The sequence below is a fragment of the Merops nubicus genome, unplaced genomic scaffold (assembly GCF_000691845.1).
Source record: "Merops nubicus isolate BGI_N331 unplaced genomic scaffold, ASM69184v1 scaffold24887, whole genome shotgun sequence".
Lineage (NCBI taxonomy): Eukaryota > Metazoa > Chordata > Aves > Coraciiformes > Meropidae > Merops > Merops nubicus.
Window position 1 is genome coordinate 1 of NW_008619940.1, and position 13,322 is coordinate 13,322.

The 13,322-nt window shown below is 37.0% G+C and overlaps 1 protein-coding gene across 1 annotated transcript; it reads left to right on the forward strand.

Annotated features, from left to right (window-relative positions):
- Window positions 1–804: 804 nt before the first annotated feature.
- GUCY1B3 (guanylate cyclase 1, soluble, beta 3) lies at window positions 805–9,668 on the forward strand (the record flags this gene model as incomplete). Its single annotated transcript, XM_008943985.1, has 8 exons — window positions 805–1,035; window positions 2,384–2,500; window positions 3,317–3,450; window positions 4,646–4,843; window positions 6,674–6,911; window positions 7,814–7,954; window positions 9,086–9,240; window positions 9,542–9,668. Coding segments are annotated over 8 exons (1,341 nt in total), but the record flags the coding sequence as incomplete, so codon positions are not given.
- Between the last annotated feature and the right edge of the window lie 3,654 nt (window positions 9,669–13,322).

Sequence of the window (13,322 nt, forward strand, 5' to 3'; positions counted from 1 at the left end):
AACACCAAAAGTCCATTTGTACCCTTATACTGCAATACATGACTTTCACACCAAAGAAGATAATTTATATTAGTTTAATATTTTTTACTAACTTTGAGTAAAATCACTGAAGTGTGAAATGCTGTGTTCAAGACACTTGAGTTTCAACTGACATAGATGACTCTGGGTTTGTGATTGCATTTAACATGGAAAACAACTTGGAGAAGATTGTCATTGCTCTCAGTTGTATTTGTTGGTCCTAGTCTTGCAGTTACCACTGCTTGAATGTGTAAGGACCGTATTTTCAAACATCTGATCCATCCACTTTTCTTCTGGCTGACTGACGTGCCCATCCTCTTGTCAGCACTGTGTGCTGCTGTGTTATAGACCTTGCAAACAACTTTCATCAAAATAAGGACTCAGGTGGGCTCTGTAATTCAAGGGTTGCCACATGTTCGTTCAGGGGGAGGGAAGAGTCCTGTTTCCTGGCATGTCCCCATAAAAGCAAGCATAACTTGAGCCTTGACCTGTGGTTTCAGAATGTGCATTTCACTCAAGCCTTATGAATTGTCTTTGAGTGATCTTCAACGTGTTCTTCATGCAAAGACCAACTGTGACTAAGCAACAGGGTAATTATTCACCTGGGATTATAAAAACTTTCTAAAATCAGAAATATTTAGTAGAATTTAATATTTTTCAATGTGCAAATATCATTCTTGAACTCATCTTTCTGCTCTTAAATGTATTCCTGCCTTCATAGTAGCATTTCAGTTATTAATGAATTGAAGGGTTTCCAGTTTTTTATATTCCCTTTCATTTTTCTAGGTTATTCAACACAGAAACGAGGAGTGTGACCACATTCAGTTTTTAATTGAAGAGAAAGAGTCTAAAGAAGAGGACTACTATGAAGACCTTGATAGATTTGAAGAAAATGGTACCCAAGAGTCTCGCATCAGTCCCTATACTTTCTGCAAGGCCTTTCCTTTCCACATAATATTTGACAGAGATCTGGTGGTCACACAGTGTGGCAATGCTATATACAGAGTCCTTCCACAGGTTGGATGATTCTCATGCATGAATAGTCATAAAGATTTCTAATACTAGATGCTTCACAGGTTTAGTTTAAAGATGAATAAAATAGATTTAAGATTTTCTCTCTAAACATCATTCCTTTGCAACTGTATAATTTTTACTACATTGTACTTCTCTTGTTTGGAAAAGGTCTGTGAAAATAGCCCTAACTCTACAAGAGCTCTGTTCCTTGTGACTGTGTCTCCGTGTTGAAAATAAGCTTAAGCAGAGAAAACCAGAGCACCCCCACAATCCAGGTGTTCGTTTGATACCTGATTCTTTGTTGTGGTCAGTGCACCTTGGCCTGGGTTCATAAAATGGTCTTGCCCATGCCACTGTATAGTGTAGCAGCAGGCACATAGTCTATATATACTACCTGACAGTTATGCCTTCAAACACTTAAGCTGTCAGATGATGCACAATAACTGAAGAGCAGAGTAGGAGAAGGTGTAGTATACTTTGTTGGCTTGTGCATCAAAAGCATCAGGACTAAGATTAGCCAAACTATTTTTGTGATATATTTATGTGTGTTCTGAACTGAATGCAGCTGCTGCAATTTCCTCTGGTTATTTACAGTAAAAGGGTACTCAGAGGTCCATTTAATGTTACATATTCTGTGTATGAAGAGGGTGCCTCAGTTCCTGCCTGAAAGAGCTGACACTGTTTCTAAAAATAAGCAACAGGCAAAAGCAGTAATACGCGAGAAGCAAAAGGTGTGATGATGAAAACATCACATGATCTTTACAGTTATGTGCACTGCTGTTGCACATACCGTGTTGTTCCTGAATCATTAACATACTTTTAAAATGCAGGTTTATGTTGATTTTTCCTGCCATTTGTTTTTGGTGATTTCTTTCTGAATTTTGTGGAAAGATTTAAAAGAAGAGCTTTGTAGTTAGCACTGTTGGATTTTTCCCAGAGGCAGTCACTGAACAGCCATAGCTAACTATTCAACCTGCTGAGGATGGCTACCAGAATCCTTATTATCAGACTGATGCTTTAGAGAACATAGCTTATTGAAAAGGGTGTTTGAACGAGGTCACTTAGAAAACAGTGGAAAGCTTGTTTTACTAAGGAGTGGGAACAGTTTGACAGATAGCAAATGTGATAGTCTTAACACCATTTTACAAGGTCATCTTGCAGACTAGAATGGCACTTTAAAGTCAGTACATGTCTAATGTAAAATCCTTAATTTTAAAACCTTGTCTTTTATTGGAGAAATGCATAAAGTTTATATTTTCTTCCTTTGAATATTGTCATCTAAGCAAATTGAATATAATTACTTCATATATATTTTTATTATAGATAATTTTTTTTTTTTTTTAAATTCTAGCTGCAACCAGGCAATTGCAGTCTGCTGTCAGTTTTCTCTTTGGTCCGGCCTCATATTGATATTAGTTTCCATGGGATCCTCTCACATATCAATACAGTCTTTGTACTGAGAACCAAGGTAACGAGAGAATATTTACCTGGCTTTTGTTTAAGTAAGTATGCTTTGGAGAGATAAGTGCTGCAAACTCAGAATTCTTCAGAGAAAATTCTTTGCACAGTAGCAAGCCCAGTCCTTTGAAAAGTCATTTGAATCTTCAGTCAAGAAAAGGTCACGGGTGTTAATTCGTGTGTGTCTGTTAAGCAGAATGCTTTCTAGGAATGGCGAAGTACATATACTTCAAGTCTGATCCTTTCTTTGCAAAGGGCCAACCCATTGGATGGCATTGTATCAAAGTAAACATAGAAAGACTTTTGATTCATAACTATGTGGGAGACAAATATGAAATGTGTTCTTACTTGGACCCATGTGTTCATACAGAATTCTGTGTACCTTTTCTCTAGAGGGGGTAAGAGAGGTGGTCTGTGATACAAATGAATGCAGCATGTAGAGTAGCACCTACTATGTCAACGAGCCTGTTTATTTACAGAAAACTGTGCCTGAGAGAAACCAACAAGATTTCTTAGAGATGCTCCCAGGCACAGGTAGAACGTCATAGAAAGGCAATGTTAAGAAGTGGTGCAGATTGAAACGAGAAGTTATGAACATGGCAACAGTAAAGAAATATACAGTGGTCTATATCTCTGAGGTAGCAAATCACAGTATTAAAATACAGGTAGTGTATGGTGTTTAAATGAGAAATCAGTTGGGTTTTAGTGAAGACTGTAACTATTCCAAACATTCTGCCAGCCTTCATATTGAAGGCACTTACACATGTGGCCTGGTGCATAACACATGTACCATTGCCCTTATATAATTGTGACTTTTCATCACCAGGAGGGGCTGTTGGATGTGGAAAAGCTGGAGTGTGAAGATGAACTGACTGGCACAGAAATCAGCTGCTTACGGCTGAAAGGGCAGATGATCTACTTGCCTGAAGCAGACAGCATTCTCTTCCTCTGCTCGCCTAGGTACTTCAAACCTGAAGAGTTCTAGAATATTTATTTTCATTTTACAGTTGCTAAATTTAAGCACACTTAAGAGAGTACAACAGATTGGTTCAGGTACTGATTAATTGGTTTTGATGTGTTTATACTAAAAGAGGGAGGAGCATTTAAACATCAGAACTTGAATGATTATTAAGTAATTCGGTATAAACAGTGGGATTCTCTGGACCAGTTTCTATAAATGGCATTTCCTCATTCCGTGTTTTTTGGCAAGGTTTGTCCTTTGTTTCCTACTCTGGGAGTGTTAAGATATGCCATAATAGTTTGGTTTCCTATGTGGATTCATGTATTTTTGCAGCAGTCCTAGTGTCATAGAGCAGTTACGATTATAAAGAAGTGATTGGAATGGAGGGTTGAATGGAGGCTGAGAGAGTTGGGATAGTTCAGTCTGGAGAAGAGAAGGCTTCAGGGAGACCTTATTGTGGCCTTCCAGTGTCTGAAGGGGGCCTACAAGAAAGCTGGGGAGGGACTTTTTACAAGGCCTGGTAGTGGTAGGACAAGGGGTAATGGCTTCAAACTGTAAGAGGATAGGTTTAGGTTAGATGAAAGGAAGAAGTTCTTCACTATGAGGGTGGTAGCCACCGGAACAGGTTGCGCAAGGAAGTTGTGGATGCTCCACCACTGGAGGTGTTCAAGAGCAAGTTGTATGGGGCCTCACACAACCTTGTCTAGTGAGAGGTGTCTCTGCCCATGGCAGGAGGGTTGGAGTTAGACAGTCTTTTAAGATCCCTTCCTACCCAAACCATTCAAGGATTCTATGATTCTTTAGCTCAGAGTATGTTAAGCTAGCACATTGGATTACACAGTTATGGTACTTTAAGCTTCTGTATGAAAAGGAGAGAATCAATGAAGACAGAAAAAGAAGGCACACCTTTAATGTAATCTCACTTTTATTTGTGTGCTGAAGTATTCGTATTTGATAAGTTCATGGAACTCATAAATGAAAATTCTGTATTAAAATGGAAAAATCAATAGCCATGTGTTACCATGAATGAACACAAATAAGGTATTCAGTAGAAGGGATATGTTGTATAGCTCACACAAGTTTGGAAGCATAATCTTGCTTCTGTTATTCAGCAGCCTGTACTGTTCATATGAGTTTTAAAAGCTCTTTTGGCAGGTTTATGGTACCCATATTATCTATTTCTTCACATTGTAGTGTGATGAACTTGGATGATTTAACCAGAAGAGGATTATATCTGAGTGACATTCCATTGCACGATGCTACCCGTGATCTGGTTCTGTTGGGAGAGCAGTTCAGAGAGGAATATAAGCTGACTCAAGAGCTTGAGATCCTCACTGACAGATTGCAGCACACACTGCGTGCACTGGAAGATGAAAAGAAAAAGACAGACACGTAAGAACCAAATCCTGATTTTGAGCTGAAACAGTCATAGCAATATATTATTTATAGCTGCCTTCTTCAAAAAATAACAGAATCATGGAAGAAATACAAGAGTTATTCAGGGCTGATAATTTTCAAGTTAAGAAAGAGCATTTTACTTTAACACCTCATAGAGTGTTTCTTCAGTTAGATTGTCAAATGTCATCTGCACTGTCTAGGCTGTTACATGCACAGGTGTTTTGATGGCTCCTTCCCTGATAAAGAAAGTTATGAGAAGTGAACAGACAATCCTTTTTGCTTTGTGAATTACCAAAAACAGTAGTTTTGCAGACTTTGTTACATTCAATCCCTGCAGCCAAGATGAATTTGATGAATGCCTAAGTGCTACTGTTTGACCGAGTTCTGTAAACCAGCTGTAGATCACTTTTGTGTTTCCAGATGGCCATGCTCACAGGTTGATAGAACAGAAAAACATCAAAAATATTCTGTGTAAAGGTGAGATTTTTCAATAGGCTAATGCTATGTATTTACAGTTACCTGTAGATGTGGATTTGGAGCTATCTAGGTAATACTACTATCTAGATATAAGTACATAACAATAATAAAGTATATACATTGGGCCCCAAACCAACATCTACAGGTAACTATAAAATGAAATTCGAAGCATTGGTCTATGGAAGCTTAGCTCAAGGACTACTGGCAGGTAAATGAAAAAAAAGTTTGAGTGACAAGCAGTATGGGGTTGATGGTTGACTCTCATTTATAAAACATAGTTCCCATCTCTGTAATAGAAGAATTCCTTGTTGATTATGCTTTTTTAGCAGCAGAATTAACATTTGTTGTGCAAAAAAATTCTATTGACTTTTTTTTCCTGTAGTAGAGCAATGGAAATTATTTTTAAAAGACTTGAAAGGGATGGTTGTAAGAGTCAGAGAGAAAAGAAGGGGTTTTTATTATTATTTGTTCCTGTTGTCTTGCTTTATAAAGTCATTTTGTCTTCAGGAATTTTAGACTTCTTGGCAGCCAGAGGAAGAATGTCAGTTACTGTACCTTGTGCCAACAGTATTCACTAATTATAACTCATGCAGTAGTGAACTTGCCAAAAATGCAACTAATGAGAGTTTGTGCAGGAGGCTGTGTACAAAATGATGCTCAAGATTTGTGAAACAGTCAGAGATCTTCAGCTTGCTCACTTTGCTGTGTAAGGAGGGAAACACACCTTGAGATGGCAGTTAGAAAGTTGAAGTAATACACATGAGAGTAGGGTGAAGCTCTTTGTGTTTGATTTGGATTTTATTTGCATTATTGGTAATATGAACAAGTGTTAAAAGCTCATATAGACTACTAATGAAAAAAAAAAACCATGCAATAAACCCTGAAAGCAGCATTCTCAACAGAAGAGGAAGCATTTAGCAATGCATGGATTGCATTCAAAGGTAGAAAACCTTGATCTCTCCATGGCCTTCTTTGCAGTTTTTATGTTTCTGTGAGCAAAACCAGATTATATGAGGTGAGGATATGGCACAAATACTTAAGCAATAAGCAAAAATGATCTAAGACACTATTAGCAGATCGTGTCAAAAGAATTAGTAATGTATGCCTAATTTTGTTGGTAATTCAGAGGTATTAATGTATGTTTGAAATGTCATGGCTTTAGGTATGGTAGTTTCTGTTTTCTTAATAGCATATTGTTCAGTTAACATCTTTTTGTGTTCCTGTTTGGTGATGTGAGCTTGTCATACACGCTGTGGGAGGTACTAAGTTAGTGTTTGAAGAGTGCTGATGGAAAGAGCTTTCTCCAAATTTTGTTTTGCTTCTGCCTTTTTCTTTTGACACATTTAGATTGCTGTACTCTGTTCTACCACCATCAGTGGCAAATGAGCTGAGACACAAGCGTCCTGTTCCAGCCAAGCGGTATGACAATGTGACCATCCTCTTCAGTGGCATTGTTGGATTCAATGCCTTCTGTAGTAAACATGCCTCTGGAGAGGGGGCAATGAAGATTGTGAATCTTTTAAATGATCTTTACACAAGGTTTGATATTCTCACTGATTCAAGAAGGAATCCATTTGTTTATAAGGTAAGCAGAAGACCTTCAAAGTACTTAATCTGTGACTTTTCAATAATTTACTATCATGCCACTCTTTTCCATCCTTTGGATTTTTTGCTTTAAAAAAAAAATGGTTATGTTATCAGTCTTTGAACTCTGATACTACATAGCTAAAGAAGATTATGTTGTTTATCTCTAAATGTCTGAAGGAGCATAAAGGCCTTAGTAGGATTTCTGCGTTTACCCATTAGGTGGATATAGAAATCTACTTCCATGTTTAGCAGATGGGAACACTTCTTCAAGCAGTTTGTGGATATGCTGACCCTTTGCTTTAGGTTCTTCAGTCATCTACCTGGCTCTCCTGGTTGTAAAATACAACTTACTGTTCAGTTACTCAATATGAATTCCATTCCTTCATTAGGAATGAGGTGTAGTTTCAGATGGGCTGGTAGCAGGTGGATACGTGTATATCCCATTTATATACACACGTCTATGCTTTTGTATTTATATATAAGTTTTATTCATAGATTTTAGTAGAAATCCATTTTATGTCCTGTACCAAGTGAGTTGGGTGTGAGTCAAAACAAACACACATGTTTAGTTTCTACAGAAATTCAGAAGACCCCAGACAAGAGGCTCAAGTTCACACAATCACAGTGTCATTTTAACTTTTTACATTGTGGGTGTGAAGTAAATTCTCTTCAATAACAAGAAGAGATGAAGGGAATTAGGGCAATTTGAATGGAAGGGAAACTATCTGAAAAGACAAGCAGCCATGAAGGAAGTGCTACATCCATTGATAATAAAGTAATTAAAGCCCATGATAATAAAGTAATTGAAAAATCTGTATCTTGATAGGTGGAAACATACATCCATTCTAGTACTCTAAAGCCCATGATAATAAAGTAATTGAAAAATCTGTATCTTGATAGGTGGAAACAGTTGGGGACAAGTATATGACAGTGAGTGGTCTACCAGAGCCTTGCATTCATCATGCACGATCTATCTGCCACCTGGCACTGGATATGATGGAAATAGCAGGCCAAGTTCAAGTAGATGGGGAGCCTGTACAGGTTAGTAAATGTGTGTGCTTAAATGAAGAGCTTATCCTTTGATATGATGTAATGCTTTGAAATATGCTAATGCTCCAATCCCAGTCCTTACAAGCTTTGTTGTTGTTAGATTTTGATCTGCAAATAATATGAAGAGACACACGTAGATGTGACATGTGCTATTTCCAGACCTCTAAAATGTAATTACTATACTTAACCTTTTAAAGGACAAAATTAGGTCCAAATGATTTATGTTTGTTTTCCAATAGTTTAAATCTGATCAACAATTTCCCATTGTGCATCAAGTACAATTCATTGAGTCTTCTTCGTCTCGATGAACAGAAAAATACTATTCTCTCACTGGTATTTTTGATAACGCTTCAGATCCTCATGTCAGCCTGAGAATATACTACATTAAAAAGTACAGTTCCATAGGTAGTTATGACAACAGTTGCTGGCAACAATGTGTACTAGTATACTAATTGTGGAATTCTATGAAGATTTTGTGGTATTGATAGGGAACTGGGGAGGCTGCATTGACCTGTCCTCATCAGAAGTCTGTGAGAGCAAAATAAGTATTGAGTGTGATGTATATTACTATTTACATAGATGTTATTGGTCTGACACCTAGCTTAGATCTGTGTACCTCACTTTGCCACAGGGCAGGTAAGTAAGGTTTGTTTTGGGGCTTTACAATAACTGTCATGTGCTGTAAGAATGAGCTTCTCCAAACTCCTGTCCTAGCTCTTGAGCTTTTAAATGCAAAATACCATGATGTTTCCTCTGAGAAATATAGTTTTTTCCTGAGTTACACCATCCATTTCTGCATTTTCTGAGCAGTCATTAAACACAGACCTTTCAGAGTATGCCTCTCTTTTCACTTTTTTGAAGTTCACAGTATACAATAGTAGAATATGATGATGCATGCTGGAAAAATACAGAGTGTATTCTTTCATATGGAAGGCAGAGCCATGGGACTGCACTACAATAAAAAAAGTGACACAAAATGCAAGGCTTTGAAGAAGGAGGAGTGGTACATTTTAAAAATAAACTCTAGTAGATAGAAATTACATAATATCTGTATTTAGTCAGAAGCATCAGATTAGTTAAGTTAATTTTGAATATTCAAACTTTTATTTTTTCTCTGTAAAGATAACAATAGGAATCCATACTGGTGAAGTTGTCACAGGTGTCATAGGCCAAAGGATGCCACGTTACTGTCTCTTTGGAAATACTGTCAATCTGACAAGCAGAACAGAAACTACTGGAGAAAAAGGAAAGATCAATGTCTCTGAATATACTTACAGGTGAGTGATGCAGGATTTTTATTGGTGTTGACATCTTAAATCATTTCATCAGCATAACATCAAAGTGTCTGCAGAGTTGAAAGTGACAGGACTTCTGCAACACATTATTTAAGTACAAGAGTTCTCATGAAACTGTGTGGCAGACTGCATTGTGATATACTGTTATTGATATGCAAATATAATTATGAGAGGTAGAGTTAACTCTTCTGTTAATTTGCTCACCTATCTGTAGCATGTATAATATTTTATATGGCATGCATGCATAGTGCATACATTTACATGTTTTCTCTTTCAATTTCAGGTGTCTTATGACACCAGAAAATTCAGATCCTCAGTTCCACCTGGAGTACAGGGGTCCAGTTTCTATGAAGGGTAAAAAAGAACCAATGCAGGTTTGGTTTTTGTCCAGGCAGAATACAGAGACAGAGGTATGACTAACCAGAATGTTGTTTTGGTTTTTTTTAAACAAGACATAAACATGACAAATTGAATCTAAACCACTGAGATCTATTTGCATTTGCAAAACTAATTGTTCCCTAGAAAAAATGAAGAGTTTTGTACAACACTACTTCATTAATACATTTACTATCTTGACAGCACGTGAAGTCCTTGATTATTTGTCTTTGCAGTTTATGCAGTCCCTGAAAGAATACTTCTGTATTTTAAAAAGTCCTTGAGGGAGTGCCAAGTGTTTGAATATTTATATCTCCCTCTTCTTACAGATTTCTCCACTGTACTAGATTTTGCAATATAATGTCCATTTCTGTTTAGCTGATGTGTCTGGTTATCAGCACTTCAGAATTCACCGTTTATTTTCATACAGTGAGTGAATAAATGTGCCTTCAAATATTGAGGCAACAGTCCAGCAGCTGCTTGCAGGCAGGTTCATACCGATGTGTATGGTGATCTGTTAACCCCAGCTGGATCTGCTTGTTCAGAGACTGTTGCATGAGAGAGGTCTTGATTTAGAAATACACAGAATGAAAACTATTTCTTATAAATGAGATAGGAGCCTAAATCCTCTTCTCAAAGTGATGCAGGGTAAAGCTCTCCAAGCACCGAGTGGTCTTTAAGCTTATGCCTCAATTTTAGAAGTCTGAGCATGTATTAACCAAAATCATATTAAAAGCCAATGAGGTCTAGACTCATAAGTGTGCTAAAAACTTAACACACATAATCAGGTTACAGTTTACCAGCTTATTTGCCATAGCTGAGCAGGTGCATACATCCACCCATTACCAACATGGAAAAAAAAGGATAAAAGTAATTTACGTAGCTTGAATTTTTGTCCTGAGGTAATAAAAAAACCAACCAAACAAAGAGTTTTAAGCTTATGTATTTAGTATTTAAAACAGACCCAAGTAAAATAATGAAAGTCATCAGTTACCTCGGCTGAAATAATTCTTGTAAGTCCCAGGCAATTAATTACACATCTGAATACTCATGTGCTTCTGAAAATGAGATTCAGGCTGTTAAACACTTTGGGTTCTTCAGGAGGTCTAATCCAGATTGATTACCACTGGTACCCAAGTATATGAATACTGACTTTTTAATGGTAACTCTTGAGTATTAGCCCCCAATATTAAAGTTCAGAGGAGAGCCTGTACTTTAATTCTGCTGAAGTCTGTATTTTAGTATATATTACTTACAATAATATTCTGGGAGCCACTTTTGATAATACTTTCCTGTTTTTACTCTATATCAAAATTAACTATAATTTCACATGGCTACCATTATTTCAAAAATATAGTTGTTTTTGAAATATATTTTGATTAAACACCTTTCACTTTTTTATGCATTATAAATTATGTCCTATCATTTATAGCAGTGCACATTGTAATTTTAAATGTAAAATTTCAGAGAGGTACTGTGTCAGGTGGTTATTTTCCTTATTTAAACTTTATATGTTTAATATGAATAAAGGGTTTAGATAGTTTAGAATTTTAAATATAGCAATTTTCTTTTAGAGATCTTGTACAACGGTTGGTTTTGTTAGTCCTCATAGCAGTCCTGAGAGTTACTTGCTGACGCTGTTACCAAGTAATCAAGCTTTGTAAAGGGGGACATGAGGGCAGGAATAAAGGTGTCAGAAAAATACTATCAGACAGATTTTCGGGAGCACTTAAGACTCACAGTATAAGCACACTCAAAAAGTTTCTCTAGTTTTTGTTAGTTTTTGTTAATTCTGAAATTCAGATATATATATAATTTTTATAGTTAGAAGGACTTCTCCCATCACAGCTTCTCTCTTCTAAATTGTAGTAAATTTGGGAGAATAGGAGACTAGAAAGACACATTCATGTGGTAATTGGCACTGATAATAATTTTGTCAGAGGTGATTTTGAAAAGCAAAAGAATATAATCCTCTAATCTTCTATTTCTTTTTCACTTCCTGCACAATTTAATCTGTCCATACTCAAAAAGATGCACTGAGTTTTACTGCTTTAAGATTTTCTAAACTGTTTGCAGTTTCTTTTTGTCTTGTGAAGGTACTCATCATGTTATTTCTAGCACTTTACAGGCTCTACATAGTAGTCAGAATCCAAAAGCAGAAATCAGATAATCAAATTTTTATGTTTGATTATCCTAGAGTAATTGCTTTGCATTAGGCAAGGGCGTAGTTTTGGTTTTCTTTTCAGAATCTTACTCTCTCTGACGTTTCAAACACATACATATGCTAATTTTTTAACACATGTAGTCCCATTAATTTCAGGGGCACTGTTGGTAGCAATAAAGATGGTGTGTTAGCTTATATTCAGAAACTACTTGGTACATTGCCTGAAAGGCCACTCGAGAATATTGAAAGAACTGGCTTATAGAAGAAAATATTTCTTAAATCATCCTGAAGATATTTCTGCTGATTATTCTTTTTCTGTGAAGCTTTCTGTCTCCAATATCTTTAAATCTAGGATAGATTCACATTAATGATACATTCTACTTTTCATTATATCCCTTAGAGAGTGATTAGCTCAGAGAAGGGCAGTGAGGCTGGTGAGAGGGCTGGAAAACATGCCGTATGAGGACCCGCTGAGGGGACTGGGGTTGTTTAGTCTGGAGAAGAAAAGACTGAGAGGAGACCTCTGCTACTACCTAAAAGGAGGTTGTAGTGAGGCTGGTGTTGGTCTCTAATCCCAAATTACTGATGATAGGATGAGGGGAAATGGCCTCAAGTTGCACCAGGAGAGATTTCAGTTAGATATATAGGAAGAATTTCTTCCCTGAGAGAACGGTTAGGCACTGGAATGGGCTGCCCAGGGAGGTGCTGGAGTTACCATCCCCAGAGGTGTTAAAAAAAACGAGTAGATGTAGCACTTGAGGGCTATGGTCTAGTGGTTAGGGAAATTAGGAGGAACGTTGGACTTGATCCTGGAGGTTCTTTCCAACCATGGTGATGATTCTGTACTATTTTAACCTGAAGCCCAGTAATTAATATAGGGTGAGGAAAGAGGACAAAACATTTATAGCTGGCATAGAGATGTGAAACCAAGGCTTAAAATATGCAGTCTCTCTGCTAGACCTGTAGAAAATGGTAGGGTTGGAGCAGCTCAGCATACCTCAGACTTGGTTCCTAAGTTGACATCTCTAATATCAGTCACCGTGGCCAGCAGTTACTTCTGAGAAAAAGCTGATTTGCAAGAATCAGTGTCAGTTTGGAGTGCTGCTCCTTTATTTTTCCCACTGAAGATAGCTCTTCCGTACCATTAGAACAAAAATTAGAATTCCATCACTTATATACATCAAACAAAAGGAACTGTGACCAATTACTCGTTTTGTGTCTGCTTGTTTACGTGTTACAAGATTAAGTATTAGCATCGTTATTTTAACAGAGTTTCAGCTGCAGCTTCTCTCGAGACACAGATCTGTTGTTAAAAATAAAGCTTGCAAAAAGCCTCAGTTGTCTGACAGACATCATTCCCCATTTACAAATATCTTTCTCTTCTGCCTTATCCTCACATTACTGATGGGAAAAAGCTAAAGTCAGAGCTGGTAGTTCATCAGGGAATGTAGGAATTGTTCTGCTCCCACATACAACACCTACAAAAGAAATAAATGCATTACCTATGCTGTGTTCTGTTAGTTTT